This window comes from Callorhinus ursinus, unplaced genomic scaffold (assembly GCF_003265705.2).
Source record: "Callorhinus ursinus isolate GAN/ISIS: 27379988/994484 unplaced genomic scaffold, GSC_fseal_2.0 scaffold7, whole genome shotgun sequence".
Classification (NCBI taxonomy): Eukaryota; Metazoa; Chordata; class Mammalia; order Carnivora; family Otariidae; genus Callorhinus; species Callorhinus ursinus.
This window is the reverse complement of record NW_027397069.1, coordinates 51,521,744-51,541,154: the sequence shown is the minus strand read 5'-3', so window position 1 is coordinate 51,541,154 and position 19,411 is coordinate 51,521,744. Positions and strand designations below refer to the sequence as shown.

General features: G+C 39.4%; 1 protein-coding gene across 1 annotated transcript in view; it reads left to right on the top strand.

Moving 5' to 3' along the window:
* The first annotated feature begins 5,664 nt into the window (after positions 1-5,664).
* CPB2 (carboxypeptidase B2) overlaps positions 5,665-19,411 on the top strand; it is a 49,165-nt gene continuing 35,418 nt past the window's right edge. The window contains exon 1 of the mRNA XM_025874868.2: positions 5,665-5,753. Coding sequence (XP_025730653.1) covers positions 5,680-5,753 — 74 coding nt within the window. The 5' untranslated portion in view covers positions 5,665-5,679. The remainder of the gene's footprint in view (positions 5,754-19,411) is intronic.

Here is a 19,411-nt window from a genome sequence, read left to right as displayed (position 1 = left end):
GAAAGTGTATAATCTGCTCATTAAAAAAATAGTTTTTGTCTTATTCTTGATTTCTAAGTGTTCTTTATATATGTTTGATATGAGTCCCTTACCCAATATGTTTTGAAAATATTTTCTTTCAGTTCATAGCTTGTCCTTTCATTTTGTTAAAAGTGTCTTTTGAAAAACAAGTGCTTTTAATTTTGATGAAGTCCAGTTTTTCAAATTTTTCTTTTGTGATTTGTGTTTTTTTATGCTCTATCTAAAAAATCTTTGCCTGACTCAAGTTCTTTGGGTTCAGCCATAAGAAGCCCCCACAGGAAAACAAAGGAAAGGAGGAAAGGGAGGTCAGAATTATTTTTCTTTCTATAAAAATTATTTTTCTCCTTCCCTGCAAGATTAGGAAAAACTGGTTGAGTCTCTCAGTGAGAAGTCACAGTTCCTGTCTGTCAGTCCTCTGCATATGGCTCTATTTCCAGGTTCTCATCTTTTCAGTGCCTTGCTGTTACTTGTCTTGGTGTACTCAGTGATCTTTTGTAATTTCCCTATATCCTGCCCACATCAGTTTAAACAATACTTTTATTAAACTCTCTACAAATCAACCAAATTGAGTGTACCATCTTGCGATATTCACCAGGAAGTCTTCTTAGGTTCCACAAAACATTCAGACTCACAAAACCTTCACCAGCCTCCTTCAGCACCATTCACTCAGAGATATATAAGATAGAAACCAAAGCCTGACACAAAATGGTATCAGCAGTTCCTGTTGCATTTGAGTAGGTCTTGGAGCAGTCCCTGAAATGCTCTACATAGCTTCCCAGGCTCCCCAAATGACATTTCAGATATGAAGGAATGAGATTTATAGCTGGCAGGTGTAAGAATCACCCTGGCTTAGAAGCCCCATGCCCCCAGTAGCCAACTTTTTGTAACAATTTCACAGGCCTAGATTCCTGGGTCCCTGTAGAGACATGCCCAGATACAAAAGTCATCACATTCACAGAAGCCTAAGGCTATGATGTCCCAATCAGCTCATTTATGGTGTCTCCTAGCTCAGATACAATTTACCCAGCAGGGGTTATTTCTACCATAAACAATATTGCCTTAAATTTAGTTGACATGTTACCTTCATCAAGTTATTAGGGGAAGAGAGTGAGAAAGATAAGTGAAAGTCACATTTTCATGCAGAAACTTCTGTCCCCCACTGGATCACAGGCTACATATTCTCTGTATCTCCTTTTGTGTAAACTACCATAGAAAAATGGTAGTATGCTAAAATCCCTATGTTTTTATGCACTTGTGCTTGTATTTCTATCACATTTTGCTTTTATATTTTACTGGTATTTTTCAACTCATAAAGTTTAATGACTGTTGTATATTAATTATACCTGTTATCGATCCCAATTGATCTTTGTCCTCTTTAATGCTTTTGTGTTGATTAAACTTGCTTTGTCTGATTTCAACACTACCGCCTTTAAAAAATTAATAACCTATTTTTAGAGCAGTTTTAGGTTTACAGAAAGTTGATCAGAAAATACAGTTCCCACATACCCCTCCCTCACCACACAGTTGCCCTTATTATTGCCATCTTAGTGGAGTTCGATTTGTTACAATTAATGAATCAATATTGATACAGTATTATTAACTAAAATCTATAGTTTACATTAGGGTTCACTCTTTGTGTTGTACATTCTATGGATTTTAACAAACATAATGACATGTGTCCATCATTATAGTAACATACAGAAGAGTTTCACTGCCCTAAAAACCCTCTGTGTTCCCCCATGCGTCCTCCTTTCCTCCCCTCAGCCAGGTGCAACCACTGATCTTACTGTCTCCAGCTTTGCCTTTTCCAGAATGTCACATAGTATGTAGCCTTTTCAGATTGGCTTCTTCCACTTAGCAACATGCTTTTAAATTTCCTCCATGTCTTTCTGTGGCTTGATCGGTCATTACCTTTTACTGCTCCACACTAGCTTTTGTTTCTGTTTTGTTGATGTCTCATTCTACATACCTGCTATTTTTGGCTTTTATAAATCGTTTTACTTTAAGTGTAAACATTATAAAAAGTGCAGAGTGGCTACCTGCTACCAGGGGAAAGGCAGGAGATCTGAGAGCTCTCTCCTATGCTGCTGAAGGCTGAGGGCAGAGAGGAGAGTTGAGGGCAAATCCTGAGGCAATCAGACCCCAGTCGCTGCTAAAGAGAAGGATTTGCTCCTGTTTTTAAGTAATTTGAGACTGTGGTAAATAAAATCTAATTAAAATAACAGCAAAGCCCAAACCCAGAACTGTAAGACATAAATGTTTGTTGTTTAAGCCATTTAGTCTATGGTATTCTGGCAGGAACACCCTGAACTGACTAGGACAATATATGATTCCATGTAGTTCTAAAACAAGCAAAATTAATCTATTATGATAAAATCAGAACAGAGGCTGCTAGAATAGAGGGGAAATTGATTGGGAGGGATATGAACTCATTCCAGAGCTCTCTGGAATGATGGAAATTTTCTATACTTGATAGAGGTGTGGGTTACTCAAGTATATGTATTTTTCAAGACTAATCTCCTCAAACACTTAAATCTGTGCATTTCAATGTATGTACCTCAATTTTAGAAAGATAGTTCCCACTGCTGCCAAGGACTGGTTTATAAGTATCTGCTGGTTTGTAGGAGACAGAGGAGTAACTAGGCCAGGAGTGACTAAGCCAGTAACTAAGTTAATTCATCCTGACTGGTGACTAGATCTTTGAAAACCATTATATTATCATGGTGTAGAAACTCCAAAAACCAGTTTAAGACAGTGTTCTGGACTGAAACCCAGGGGCTGCTTGGAGAAGAGTAACCATAGAAGGAGAAAAGCAGTAAAGGAAAACAAAAGACTTCAAAATGAGCCTGCAAACTAAGGTTTCAAATCACAGAAGAAATCACATGCTAAGAGAGGCAGTCAACAAAATCAATACTCAGAGTATGAATTCATCTCAAATACAATTAATCCTTTAGAGCAAATTTAACTCAGACCTTAAAATAGGTATTCTAAGGATTCTCAGCAAGAACTCTGAAGGAACCATATCTATTAAAAAGTAAACAACAAAATGCTTTAAAATGATATTTATAAAAGCAGAATGGGGACACTTGGATGGCTCAGTCAGTTAAGCAGCTGACTTCAGCTCAGGTCATGATCTCAGGGTCCTGGGATTGAGCTCCACCACAGGCTCTGCACTCAGTGGGGAGCCTTCCTCTCCTTCTCCCTCTCCCTCTGCTCCTCCCCCCACTTATGATCTCTCTCTCTCTCTCTCTAATACATAAATAAAATCTTTTAAAAAAGCAAAATGGATAAATGTGAAAAAAAGCAATTGTAAAAGTTGGAAAAGATTCATAAAGTTATTGAAATTTTTAAAAAACACAGGTCAGTTGACCATGTAGTCTAAACCAGACACAAAGAATGAATTTGTGAATTTGAAGGTGGTACTGAGAAACTCTCGCCCAGGATTCAGCATACGGAGACACAGACCATGATTTTTTAAAAACATGAAAAGACAGTTACAAGACATGGAGGGTAGATCAAGGAACTCCAAAGGGAGCCCCTAAAAAGCACTAGCAGATAATAGCTGGAGAAATAATAAAATGGTTTTCCCAAGTTGAAGAAATATCTAAAATCCTCAGATCAAAATTACATTCCATGTACCAAACTAGATAACAAAAAATAATTTCACAGCTAGACAAGAGTAATGGATCTGAAGAGTATTAAAGATAAAGATAATCCCTAATCCCTCAAAAGTCATCTATTAGAAAGAATAGTTTTGTGTGTGAAGGGATTTTTTGCGGGGATTATTTTGCAGGGAAACAAGACCTGACAGCAGATTCCTACCTTAACCACAGTAGATGCCAAAGGACAGTGGAAGAACTGTCACACTAGAATGTGACATTTGGCTAAACTGGTCTTTGAAAGTGAGGGCAGGATGAAGTTCTCATCAGACAGGGCACAATAGAATCTACCACCAATAGACCTTCACTAAAGCAACTGTTCAAAGATTGCTTCAGCAAGAAGTGTAAACCCGGAGTGGAGACATAGGATACAACTCAATAGGGAGGACAAAAATTGATAAAATTTGTCAGTAAACGTCTACCCTTGACTGTATTTTATTTTCGTTTTTATTTTTTTAAAGATTTTATTTATTTAATTGACAGAGAGAGAGAGACAGCGAGAGAGGGAACACAAGCAGGGGGAGGGGGAGAGGGAGAAGCAGGCTTCCCGCCGAGCAGGGAGCCCGATGCGGAGACTCAATCCCAGGACCCTGGGATCATGACCTGAGCTGAAGGCAGACGTTTAATGACTGAGCCACCCAGATGCCCCCATTGACTGTATTTTAAAGTTACTTTTTGTGTTTTAAAAAAACAAAGTGAAAGTCCTTGGGTTAGTTTTTCCTCTCTCCCTTTCAGTGTAGTTACGTCACTCATTACAAACACCATTCAGTTCATGTGTTTTTACTTGTATTCATTTTATTTACTTGTTTGTTTTGAGGAAGTGAAAAAATGACGTATATTTTCTGTAGTATTTTTGAATTCTAAAGTATTCAAAGATGTCTACTCAAAAAAGCATCCCCCCTCGCATCTCTTCTTCCCTGTTCTTACTCCTGCATCTTTTCCAATCAGCTTTCTACCCACCCACTGTAGGTAACCACGGTCTAATGGATTTCTGGTCTATTCTTCCTACGTATCTTTCTCTAAAAGTGATCAGATATACATGTATATTCTTTTTCTTCTTCCTTCTTATATAAGAGGTAGTTTCAGTGAAGTCAACTTAATCCATTAAATATGTTTTAATAGCTTTGAATCTCAGAGAGAGGAGCTTGAAATCTCAATCCTTTCCTTTTCAGAAGTCCACTGTGGGAAGGTTGTTTTATTTTTCAAATTTGCTTGCCCTGACCTCAGGAACATTCTAATGCATTGACCAGTGGGAATTTGGGGATAATACCTGGGCTTCAACCACTTACTAGGTAAGATGTAGCCTCATGCCAGACAATATAAGTAAGATGCTACCTCCAGAATGACATGTGATGAGCTTTGATTTAGATAATGGCTCTTATGGTGACCTTTCCTAAATAAACATGATTCAAAGCAACCTGATTTTTTATTGCTCAGAGAACTCTCTAGGACATAACATTCCTATTCTCTTACAGGTGGGCCCATCACTCCATATTACCAAGGAAAAATTTATTTAAATGGAGATTCTATAATCCTCTATACAAGCTCTCCTTCTCAGCCTTGTAAGAGACGCAAAGTGGAGAAACTCACCTTTTATGTCTTCATCTAAGTTGAAAATGTTGAAAAAGACAGAGACAAGGGAAGACCTCTTTAGTACTCCACTGGAGACCTCCCTCAGCATGGGTTATGAGTTAATGAGTTAATGAGTTAATACTCTAGGGCTATTTTTCTTCAAAAAACCAGACCCATTTCTGCAACATCATTATACTTTTAGTATTGGCCTCATCTTCCCTGAGGAGTTAAATATTTTCTAGACAGTAGAAATTAAGAATGACTCTCATCATACTTTATCTTTTAAGGGTGAAAATAGAAGCTAAGTCAATTGATCACAGAAATGAGAGGGAACATGCCATTACATTTTAACCAGTGTGTAAAGAAGGCTCTTATGTAACCCGCCATCCGGGTCCTTCTCTTTGTTTTTCAGCAAATTGCTGTTGGGATGAAGCTTTGTAGCTTTGGAGTCCTGGTAGCCATCTTCCTCTTGTGTGAGCAGCATGTCTTCGCTTTTCAGAGGTAACCCAATAGAATCTTAAATGGTGGGGGTCTGTTTTCCTCACTTGTTTGCCCCACATGGAATCTAGTCAGTGCACTAACCTGGGGGGCAAAATGTTAAAAGTTTGAAGGTCAGCTCTTTCAGAAACTTTCCATGTTGCCCTGACAAACAGTACATTTTAGTGTAATAAGGCTCTCACTAGATCTAGGGTCTTTTTTTGTCTTTTCTGGCTCTACTTTTATTACTGAGAGAAAGCTGGATGATATGTATATTCAGTGGCTAGGGAGACTAAGGAAATAGAAGCTTTCATAAAAGTAATTATTTACACTCTAACACATCACATGACTTATTTTTTTTTGTCTTCACACACAAAATATATTAACTAGATAATTTGTATTAACTATGAATAATGTAACTATGGGTAACTATGAATATTTTCCTCTTGTACATGGAACACAGGATGGAGAGGAAGGTAAAGGTATGAAACAGGAGGTTTAGGTTGGGCATGGGTATTCACAAGGGATATGAGAGGAAGAATAGATGTGTTATAAAGAACACATATATGAACGTATCTAATTCTTATTTTGCTTAGTTGAGTGATTCCCTGGAGATTTTCTACTATAAACCACTCAGAAGAGTACAAATGAACTTGTGTTCTAACACATATAATATATGGCAAATAGTCCCAGGCTACGTGTGTAAATTGTAATGTATTAACTAGTGAACTCGTAGATTTTTAAAATTGATATTATTTCCTTTGGAATTATCTTTTTTTTTTCCTGTGTTTTGCTTCTGTGACTCTTCTCTTCTCCTATTATCTCCAAGACAAATGCCTCTCCCCATTCAGTAAATAGTAAAGAGAGAAAAAACATACCAGGGACAGGAAAATTCTGTCAAAAATACTTACCTTGGGGCGCCTGGGTGGCTTAGTCAGTTAAGAGTCTGCCTTCGGCTCAGGTCATGATCCCGGGGTCCTGGGAACCGAGCCCCGCGTGGAGGTTCCTCCTCAGCGGGGAGCCTGCTTCTTCATCTCCCTCTGCTGCTCCCTCCCCTCCCCCCTTTGTGCTCTCTCTCACTATCTCTCTCTCTCAAATAAATAAATAAAATCTGTAAAAAAAAATACTCTTCTGAGTCAGAAAGAACCATGGGACAGCATTTAAGAAAACAGAGCTTGACTTGAGAGCCTGATGCTGTGTTTATACATCATCATTGATTCTTTTTTGTTCAATATGATTGTCAAGTGTCATGCAACAAAGTCCATCACCAAATAATGATTGTTATTGATTCGACATGGGAGTCAAATTGCTGGAATAATTGGTGACTTATATCTCTATGTGTTATCAATAAATAAGATGACTATAATTTCTAAGGTCCTGCCAGTTCTAATATCCCATAACTTGGTGATTGGCCTTAATTAAAGATAGGGGAGAGGGAAAGAGGAAAGCTGGTATCAGCATATCCAGCTGGGTACTGTAGACAGTGGCAGTATCATCCACAGGGAGGGGAAAATGAAGGGACACGTGGTTATATAGCACCTGTGTTGTGTCATGCACTGGGCCCGGCACTTAGAAATGTTATCTCATTAAATGCCTCATTAAATCCTACACCCTAGGAATCTTGATGGTGACACCTTACAGAGAAGGAAACTGAGCCCTAGGAAGGATAAATCATTTGCCCCAAATCAAACAATAAGTGTAGAGTTTGGATTTGAACCCATGTTCGCCTCATTTCAATTCATTTCACTGAATAGCATTGCCTCTAAAAATCTAGAAATTAGGAAGAAAGCTACTTTGATGGAGGTCAGATTTAGAGACAGTGAGCCTGCAGAGAAGACAGGTGGTCCAGAATGCAGCCTGGGAGAGGGATGGGCTGGAAGTTCAGTGTCAGGGTCCTCACCTGCGGTGGGTCTTTGGTGGTGTGGTGCCTGCCCCTTGGCAGCCGGCGGCCACAGAGCATGGCGGCTCACGCACATGCCACCGCCTGGATCATATCATGAACTGAACCCCTAGATAAGACAATCATTAGTAAGGTACTTCCAAAGCTTTACCATGTTGCTTCAAAATGAGAAAGCATATAACAGTTTAGTGGAACTAAATATTACACAAATAAAGGACTTATGCAAAAAAAATAGCAAAGAAATGATTGAGAATATTCCTGAAGGAATATTTTTATTTTAATATTTTATATTAATATTTTAAATGGCTTTTCTTACTATTTCTTGCTTCAGCATATACTTTGGAGTCTGATCGATATCTATGCTTGAAGAGAGGAATAAGAATATGACTATATTTTAACCAACCACATGGTATTGAAAATATTGTCCGTGTGTATTGAGGAAGGGCGAGCTGCAGCTTTGTGGGCAGATACATATCTGATTCCTCTCTCTCATCCCTCCACTAGAAAGAACATTCCAAACTCTTCTTTCTGTGAGTAAAAAAAAAAAAAATATATATATATATATATGTATGTGTATATATATATATATATATTTTACCAACTGTTTCTGGGCTCTGCTTTTCCAGGAAGAGCCTATTACTGAAGCTAAAACAGAAATCTAATTTCATTCAGGGCAAGAGACTTTGATGGATTATTTCTGGGGGCAAGAATACAACCCCTTCTAAAAAGAGCTTACAGTCTGGCTTTTCCCTAAAGCTGTTCTCTGTTATTGTTTTCTTGTCGTGATCATTTTCCTAATAACACTTTGTATTCAGGCAATTTCTTACTGGCTGATTTGTAGGTGCCTTTTGATACATCTCATCAGCGAAATGCCCCGGAACGAGAACGAGAAAAGTTTTAAAGGCATTAATACCATATGCCAAAGAGAAAAGCAGCCAAACAAACAAACAAAAACCAAAACATGTCTCCGAGGTCACGTGCTCTTAAAGGCCAAACACCATAAAGGGCAAAAATAAAATCCTAGCAAGAACCCTGTAAACAGAGACATTAATTGTATTGTGCTCTGATGACCTAGGAGCAGCCTGTCAGTGGAGGCGATTTATTTGAAACAGGGAAGGGGCAGGGGTGGGGGTGGGGAAGTACTAAGAAAAGAAGGAAAAAGAATTGGGAGAGTGGAGAATGGTTGAGGAGAGAGGGCTTCTGAATTATTAATAGACCACAGGACTTGTTCCTTCTGTCAACTTCATACACGATCTGCCACCTAGAGACCAGTTTATTCTCTTTCACTTAGCTCCCCCTGATATATTATTTTCATCTTAAAGAACAGGGCACTGGTGGCCTTGAAACACTGTAATGCATAAAACAAAATTGCAGCCTTGAGCACTGTTCCATTGTTCAGAGGCATCTCACCAGTTTTTCAAATTCAAAAATAATCTTGCAGAGCTATGGCAAATGTGAACCTTCTTCTGTAAACCATAGCAGGGGACAGAGCTTGATGAAAATAATCATATTCTTAGAGGGGAAGCAACAGAGGAAATGTTGTCAAGTATTAAAATCTTGGGATCTGGAGATAGCCCCAGAGCTGCGACTTATAAGTTATGCAGCCTTGGACAATTTACTTGTCCTCTTTGAAATTCAGTTTATTTTTTGTGTAAAATGACCTGTTATTTCACTGTGCTTACACTTTTCACTTGATATTTGGTGCAAGACTATTTTTTTTTTTTACTCTTCAATTGGCTATCAGTCAAATCCTCTAACTGTATCACTTCAGAGATGCAATCAAAACATTTCTTTATTTTCTCATCTCCCTTTGCCCCATTGTGTTCCATATGGTGGAGTAATCTTTCTCTGCCCCTACACGGAAAGTGTGCAAATTCTGACTTTTTAGTCCACTCTTAAGTAACTGATAATTTTGGGGCCGTGTTAACATGCAAACAATCTCGATTTAGAAACTAGAATATTGGGTCCATTCAAGGTATTATTCAAATGTCAGTTTTTATAGGAAAACAACTCCTCACCCCCTCTCCATACACACCCCTGACTCTTTTTCTCATTTGCCCTTTTCTTGGGTTTTAACTTCTTAGGAATTTTTCAGATTTCTTTGCTGAGGAATTCTCCAGATCAGGGACAGATGCATCTCTCACTAGGTGGCCGTTTGTGACTCCATGTTTCACCCCTAGGAATCTTGCCTTCATCCCCATGTTCCTGCCCCTGTAGGTGGCGTTATCTGACAGCATCTGAGTTATAACTACTTGCCCATGAAGTATTTCTTCTTTTGATTTTAATCACTGTCCAACCAACTGGAGACCGGCCGCATGCATGTTTAGCTTCCTTGGGAGCAAGCCAGGCCCCAGTCCCTGTGTCTCTACACTTGAGGAAACATGTTCAGACTTTCCCATTACCCCTTGAAAGTCCCCACTACTAGTTGGAGATGAGGGAAGTAACACCTCCAAATTTCATCCTCTTTGGGAGAAAGGGTACTAGCAAGACGGCAACAACTTGCTCCAAAGAAATATTGTCACAAATCTTCTCCCTTTCTTCACTCAGACCACCTTTCAGAGCCTCTTTCTGATGAAGTAAGGGAACATTGAGTCAGGAAACTGATTTTCAGAAACTGTGTTAAGTTCTGCATAAGGTGACCTGACTGACCCTCATCCCATTTCCTGATTCTATTGTGTTGGCACTTGGGCCAAACAGGTGAGACAGGAAGAGGCTGGCTCACCACAGTTGGAACCTGGACACATTAATATACTTTATGGTGCAGTTTTACCCTCATCATTTTAGTCCCCTCCATTTCCCAATTTATTTTTCTATATTTCCTTAAATTTTTTTCTCCTTAAGAAAGAGGCCCATTGGGATAACACGTTTTTTACCTTTACTTTTTCTTTTTTTCTCTTTTCTGTTGACTAACTTTGGTCAAATACATTAGAAAAATGCCCTTATCTTCTAGTCAACACAACACTTCCCTTACGTGGGATTGAAATGTAGCCTGTTTGAATAATGGAGAGCTCATTGCTGGGGAAAAGGCATCCCATTTCATTGTTAGCTTAAGCTGTTAGAGAGCTCACTCTCAAATTATGATTTACTTATATGAGCCCCCACTTCTTTATACTTCACATCAAAAGAGAGCTTTGAGTTTTTCACTCTTTGGCTCAAATTCCCCAAATGGGGCCCAACGACCTTATAAATAAGGGCCACAATCCTGACCCCAGCTTTTAAGACCCTCAGTGGTCCGATCCCATCCTGCCCATTCATCCTGGTTTTATTTCCTGGTATATCCCAACAGAAGCCCCATATTCCTGCCCACCCGGATGGCTTGCCATTCCTCGAGCTCTGCTTTCGCTTTTCCACTTACGTGTCAGTACTTATGCCATTTCGTCTCCAATTCATCTGCCAAACTTCTACCTATCTCAGTCTAATATCCCTATGTTTACCGGATCCTGCCCATCTCAGAAGTCCAGCTCAAAGTGTCTCCATTCTCTGATGACCTCAACCCCCAATAACTTCTGACTTTGTATTCTTATAACAGAGAATACAAACTCATAGAGCACTTCACATGTTTTATCCCACATAGTAGACCCCTGTATCTGTTGTGGGTTAGTTTCCCCAGGAAGCAGGCTCTGAGATAGAGATTTGCGTGTAGGACGTTTCCTGGAAAGTGATCTTGGGACCAACATTTGTGCAGGAATGAAGGAAAGAGAACTGGATGAGGAGAAACTGAAAAATGACTCGGTCACATGAAGCCCTGGGATCCCTAAAGCTAAGTTGTCCATGCAAAGTTGTCCCACGCTGGGGCAAGGGTATATATATATATATATATATATATATATATATATATACACATATATAATATATAACCCATACTTATTAGTCATTGGAGGTGAACTATACCTGGGAGGGGGCATGACCTTGGCAACATGCCCTTCTTCAGTCAAGGAAAAATCCTGGAAAGGGACTCAAGTGACCACAGCCAACACCTGCAGAAGCTGAGGAAATGAGAGTTCATTCCTACATGGGGACCTGTGCAGCACAACATGGAGTCTCCTATAGTCCAGCCCTTGTGCCACTCAGGTCAGTCTGCTTCCAAAATAAGCTTTGGGAGCAGCCCCTCTGGATTCTGGTTGCTCTCTTTTGCTGGAGGAAACACACAAGGGGAACATGAGTGGGATTAACTGCAGTCCACCCCAGCTATACCTAGTCTTGAGACAATAACCAATACTCATCTTTTTCCTTTTCTACAATCCATTCTGTTTCCCTTTCACCAGGGCTTACCATGGTCTAGGTGACTTACCTGGTGAGATGACCCAGCCCCTTGACCTTCAAGGGTCTGAGACTCCAATCACCATGTCCTTTTGGGCCATGACTGTTGCATTTGTCTGTATACATCAAAATTGGATGAGGGAATATTACAGAATGCCTAAGTTTATCATCTACGTACCAAATGTATTCTTCCCTGCCGGCATAACTGTGTGTGAGTGCAGCCCTCAATATCCTCCTGATGATCAAGGTCACTTAGCCCTTCCAGCATAACTCCTCTCCTTCCTGATAATCTTTTGGGACAAGGAGACTGAAATGACTGGGTAGCTGCAACAGCAGTCAGTTTAATAAAACTCTTGCCATGACCCCGGTGGGAGTTTTTCCTCTCCTGGGAACCAGAACTTTTAAATTTATAGAGCCATATTTGTAGATTGCAAGTACAAATTCCCCTAATTCACCTGGAATGGAGGTGAATAAAGCCACTTCAGCTTGGTTCCAGGAACCATGTATTCTAACTTGTGGAGACACCACACCATATAATGATTATTGATTTAAAACTGCATCCTGGAAGATGTTTCCCCTTTCCAAGCTAGCACCTCAGATAATCCATTCTAATTGCTGTATGAGGCTAGCTGCTTCTGGGTGGTATGGTATGTGATATGTCCAGTGGATCCCATGGAGGTGCCCATTCTGCACCTCCCTTGTTGTAAAGTGGATCCCTTAATCGGATACAGTGTTAGGTGGGATCCTGTGTGAATCAAACACCATGTAAGTCCTGGTATGGTAACATTAATTGAGACCCTGCAGGTAAAAGAGGCAAATCCAGACCCAGAGTGGAAGGGGACCAAAGTAGGCAATTTCTCCCAAAGCGGTTGCTTGGTCTCTTCGTGGAATGGTGCTGATTAAAGGGCTTGGTTTTTGTTTCTGTTGCTGTCAAGTTGGACATTTGGCAGCAACAGTTGCTCTATCAGTCTTGGTGAGTAGGAACCCACCTGTTGGGCCACGCAAAACTTCATCCTCACCATCATGGCTAGTCTGTTCATGTGCCCTTTGTGCCAGCGCTGCAGTGACTGTTGACAGAGGCTGGCTGACATCAACTGCCTAATCATTTTGTTTACACAGTTAGTTAGTGCCTGTTGTTTGGTGGGTGCTCTCTGTTAGGGGTTACAATGTGATACAAAGATCTCCACACTTTCTTCCCACTTTCCTAGTCCTCCAAGAAGCAGACACCAAGATGGAATTAGACATACAAGAGATGTTTTGAGAAAAATGCTTGAAAGGAAGAAATGAGGAGGGGACAAGAAGAGGCTCTTGGGAGACACATAAGACTGCAGGGCTGAGTTAACCCCTGTGGAGGAAAAAAAGAAGGAAGGAAGGTCTTAGATTGTAGTGCAGTTCTAAGAAAGTTTTTGCAAAGTTGATAAGACGGTTCTTGAGCTAATGTCATCCATCTGAAGAGCGCCCCCCCATCTTTCAGTAATGAGCCTGCCTTGGTATCCCCATCTTGCTCAGTTATTAGCTGTCCACTATGGGCCCGTCTGGTTTTTGTGAAAGCCAGACTAATGAATTTAAAGTGGATTTGTAGAAACCACCCCCCTTGCATCTTTAGGTCTTTAAGGGTGGCACTAATATCTGCCATTTCCCCTAGAATGCTTCTTTGGTTTGTTTGGGATTTTTTTTCCTTCTCCTGGCTGAGGGTGAGGGCTTCATCTTTTGGCTTTTCCCACTATGAGAGCTCTTACTTTACAGGCAAGGAACTGATGTGGGGGTTCTACCAATTACCAAGTATGTCCATCTCAGTTTTACATTTGGGGACCAGGGAAATGATCATTGGTGGGTCCATAGACCCAGTGCCTCCACCAAGAGCTGGACCTAGACTAGCATTCCAGACCTCCAGGTGTCAATGTCAGCTTGGACCCTGCATCCAAAAGACCTCAAAATGATTGAGTATTCCCCTTTCTCCAGTGTGCAGAGTTCCTGAGTACATTTTCATAGGTTGCTTTGGGAAGAGACGGAGGAAGTAATGATCATATACCCTTTCTATAATCTTGCAGGGTCTTTCCTTGGGGGACTTGCCTCCCCACTTCAGGAAAGAAATTCTGGGTCTAAGAACTGAGTCTAAGAACCTACATCTGGAAACTGGGCAATGGATTGTGACTCTTGATTGGGATAGCTGTCCTTAGCTTCTCTCATATTCATCCTTGATTTATCTCGACTGTAAAGATTGAGCAATGCTTTTGTTGGCTGCCATTTATCTTGCCCCTGAGAACTCTATGTTCTTTTTTTTTTTAAAAAAAGATTTTATTTATTTATTCATGAGAGAGAGAGAAGCAGAGGGAGAAGCAGGCTCCCAAGGAGCAGAGAGCCCAATGCGGGACTCCATCCCAGGACCCTGGGATCATGACCTGAGCCGAAGGCAGATACCCAACCATCTGAGCCACCCAGGTGCCCTCTATGTTCTTTTAACTAACTCTATAGCTTTCTGTGGATCATGTTCTTCTGGGCCCAACTTGTCAAGGATGGTTAAACACTGCCACCTGGCTTCTATTGTATAATGATTTCGTCACCCCCATTGCTATCAGAGAGCTCAGTTCTGTAATGTCATCTCTTACTTTCAGCCCTCAGAATCTACTCCCACCTCTCCCCCTACCCTCCTAACTGGTAGCTAGGGTTAAGTCATGACATACTCTGGCGGCACAAGTGCTGAGTATGTTAATAAAGGAGAGGGACTATATCTCTAAAGAGGTACACTCACCCAAGATACAGGTATTGACATTCTAGTTAGATCCTTGGGAGGTGGTGCTAATTGCTGCTAGGGTGTTTTTTTGGAAGCTTGGAGAAAACAGTGGCCTACATTTAGTGAACTAGAAATGCCAGAGCTATTATGGCAGATGGTGAAAGAAAAAAATAAAAAAAATTCTTAGAACAGGACATGCTAGAATGAAAATACTATGAAAGACTAGAAAACCCACTATACTCCCCTGATGGGCTCAGAGAACATTTAAAAACAACAAGGAATGTTCTAGCAAAAGGGTCATCAGCAGTATAAGAAGCTTGGCAGTGTTTTTTTCGCAGAGTAACATTTTAATAGTTTTCCCCCCCATTAAATAAAATAAGAGTTCTTTTTGGTTAATTAGTAATATGGAAAGGCATAAAATTGGGGAGAAAAAACACTGAAATTTCATCACCCTGAGAAAACATCATTAACATTTTGGTGATCATTCTTTCCTGCGTTTCTCTATACATTTATATACACCCTTGTATAATTTTATATTCGTCGAATATCGGATCTTCTATTGGAACTCTAGAGTCCCTTCTTTTAAAAAACAATCTTATTTCCTCCCACCACTTCTCTCACCTACCCAGTCGAACAATGGCCATCCCCCACCATCCAAATCAATGTTAACTATGTGCTGCTTATTCATTCATCACTCTTCTCCGGCTTTTAACACATGTAATTTTCTTTTTTCTTTCTAATTTATTTTTTCACAAAAATGGGATATTTTATAGACTTCTCCATATCTTGCTTCTTTCTCTTAGAACGTCATGTAAATCTACTGCAAGTTAACTGTTATAAATCTAACTCATTCTTTATAATGATTACAAAACATTCCAGAATGTGCAGACATTACCATCATTCAACAATTCTGTTACTGAGAAGCATTCACGTGGTTTCCAGGTTACTATGAATGATCCTGCAGTACCTACCCTTTAATATATTTCTTCAAGCACTGGTTGAATAATGTACACTAACACTGTACCAGGGATTGACATAAAATTTCCTAGTCTCTTTTTTCTGTGAGCCGGTCTTTCCCTCTTCTGAAAATCAAGTCTCCATAGACTTATTTTCAGAATTTAAATCTTCTAATTAGGATTTCTAAAATAAAACCACCCTCCACTCTGCTGTCAAAGTTATTCTTATAAATCACAAGTGATGTCCTTTTCCTAACTCCTAACTGCCTACAAGATAAAGACCAGATTTCTCAATGGGCATTCAAAACCGTCTCTAGAGGAGGATGAAAGTAAGTTTTCCAATTAATTTCTGTTTAGCTGCTATCCTATCCTACACTTGGCAACAAGGAGCAGCTTGCTAGTTACCCTGCCACAGGGTCTTTCCACACTCTCACTTACCCAGTCATCTCTTCCATAATGCCGTCACTAATAATGACAAGCATAAGTTGTCATAAACTCTTTTGCACTTCCAGAGCTCTTGTTACATTTTTTAATACAAATTTTATTTGGAATAATTTTAGATTTACAGAAAAGTTGCGAGATATTACAGAGAGTTCCTGAAGACTCTTCACTCAGTTTCCCTTACTGTTAGCATCTTACATTACCATGTTATGTTTGTCAAAACTAAAAATCCAACATTGCTAACACTGTTACTGTTATCTAAACTCCAGACTTTATTTGGATTTCATCAGTTTTTCCACTAATGTTCTTTTTCTGTTTCAGGATCTAATCTAGGATACAATGTTGTATCTAGTCATCATGTTGCTGATATTCAATTTTAAGTGCATTATATATATATATACATATATATATATATATAGAGAGAGAGAGAGAGTCCAGTTTTTTATTTATTTCTGGCAGGAGAGTAAACCTAGTCCTTTTTTCTCCATCTTGACTAAGAGCAAAATCTAAGATTAGTTTAGTTTTGTTTTTCGTTTGTTTTTGAGAGAGGGAGAGAGAGAATCTCAAGCAGGCTTCATGACCAGTGCAGACCCTGATGTGGGGATGGATCCCACGACCCTGAGATCATGACCTGAGACGAAATCAAGAGTCGGACACAACCAACTGAGCCACCCAGGCGCCCTAAAGTCTAAGACTAGTTTTATTTTTTTAATTTTTTAAAAGATTTTATTTATTTATTTGAGAGAGAAAGAGAGACAGCATGAGCAGGGGAGAGGGGCAGTAGGAGAGGGAGAAGCAGACTCCCCGCTGAGCAGGGAGCCCGAGGTGGGGCTCGGTCCCAAGACCCCAAGATCATGACCTGAGCCCGAGGCAGACACTTAACTAACTGAGCCACCCAGGCGCCTGTTAAAATTAGCTTTAAATAAAGAAAGAGCAAAACATTTTCTTTGTGATTAAAAAAAAATATTTATCCCACATTTCAAGGATAATATTTGTCTAAAAATAAAAGAAAAACTTCTTTAAGTTAAAAAATGGGCTCCCCTGGCAAATGCCACCAATATAGCTTAATGTTAATGTAAATAAAATCGTTACTTCAAGGCATACTAGAAATTTGAGAATGCCATTGCTGTTAACAGATTCCACATATATCTACAATTCCTCACCTCACTGTCTCCATTCTCTATTTATCCAAATCTCCCTCACCTACAAAATGGATAGAGAGCTGCAAGAATGAGAATAATTTTTAAGAAATTCTTTCCTTTCTGATTAGGTGGTATGTAAAAATAAAGTCAATCCACGTTGATTCACACTAATCTATTGCCTTGGCTTTGCAAGAATTGCTGAGCATCCCTTACGGCCCCAGCAAGCATTATAAGATAGAAAGAAATATGACAAAGCAAAGGTGAGAAAACAAATTAAACCAGGTGTCTACTGAAAAAAGAATCTATTGATGTAATTCATCACATTAAGAGATGAAACTAGAAAACACTGTGCTCATCTCATAAAAACATATGATAAAATTCACATCCATTCCTTATAAAAACTCATAGCAAAGAGTAGAAGGAAACTTCTTTACCCTGATAAAAAGGCACCTACAAAACCCTGCCACAAGCATTCTAATGGTGAAACATTATAAAATTTTTCTTGAAAATTATGCATCATGCATTTTATTTCCACTTCTGTTCAACATTGTACTGCAGGTCTTGGTCAATACAGTCAGGCAAGAAAAATATTCTACAAGCTTTGAAATGAAAGAAGCAAAATTTAGTAGGTACAATTGTAATGATTTCTTGCAAAGAAAAAAACCCCCAAAATATCTACATTAAAATGATTGAAACTACCAAGGGATCTGGATAGAAAATTAATATCTAAAAATTTATTTCATTTCTATGCCTCAACAAGAAAGAATGAAGAGATGGAATACTAAAAGTGACTATTTGTGAAAGAAAAAAGAAATTTGCTAGAATAAATATAATAAAAATATGCAATATATATATATATATATATATATTTTTTAAACTGGAGAATGGCTTATTCAAGTGTTCAAGCAGGTAAGTAAAAGAAACCAAACCATACACAATGCCCGAACCATTTCTGGAGGGACGTGACCTGCCTGCACTCTCCATGACTAGCTGTTTGGTGAACAGTCAGGACGAACACAAACAATAAACATTAGGCTGGAGAGAGCTGCCAGTTTTCCTAAGAGAGGACAGAACTCATTTTTCACTAAGTTCATGGAGAAACTCCCCATCACCAACAAGCCTTTAGGTCACCAACTTTGTTTTGGACCTATTAAAATTCTTGAGAGTATCCCGAATTGGTATTTTTTCTAATACTGCCCAAATAAACCTAGCCTTTAATAAACCTAGAGATCACAGGCATCAATGCACATATGCAATATTTTTATGGATAAAATTATAAAATTTTTTCGAAGGTTATTAAAGAATGCCTAAACTGGTAGGCAAATCTATTGTATTAATGATAAGGAGACCCCGAATCAGTAGAATATCAATTCTCCCAAATTATTGACTTAGAATAATACTAATCAAAATCCAAACATTTTTCATGGAACATAACAAGCTGATTTTTTAAAAAATTCAAATCCAATTAATTAACATATAATGTATTATTTGTGTCGGGGTACAGGTCTGTGATTCATCAGTCTTACACAACACCCAGCGCTCACCACAACACACACCCTCCCCAGTGTCCATCACCCATTCTCCCATTCCCATCCTCCCATCCCCTTCCCCTCCAGCAACCCTCAGTTTGTTTCCTAAGATTAAGAGTCTCTTATGGTTTATCTCCCTCTCTGGTTTCATCTTGTTTCATTTTTCCTCTCTGATTTTTAAAATTTATTTGGAAAAGCAAAATGTCAAACCAAGAAAATCTCTAAAAAGAACTAGACAAGGGAGAGGGGAAACAGGAAACTTGTCCTGTAGGTTGTTAGATTTAATATGAAGCTACAATCACATGGATGAATGGTATCAGCCCAAGGATAGACAAATAAATCCATGGAACTCAAAAGAGATCCAAGAAATAGACCACGCCACATCAGTAAGGGTAATCCTTGATTATGCTGTATAAGGAATGCACCCTGAAAAAGCTTTACTTGCCACAACACAGGTTTCTTTGTCACGCATATCACCAATTAATGAAGCCATCTGGCTCTCCCTAGTCCTCTCCTCCAACTTGGAGATCTGGGCTCCTTCCCTATTGCAACTCCTTGAGGTTCTTTGCTTCTAGCCCCAGGGTAAGAGACCACATGGCACATAAAGACTCCCACATGCTCTTAACTGTGGCGCATCCCTCCCTCCCACATTTCCGTTGTTAAGAACTCAGGCACATGGTCTCAACACAACCACATGGAAGGCTGGGAAATGCAGATTTT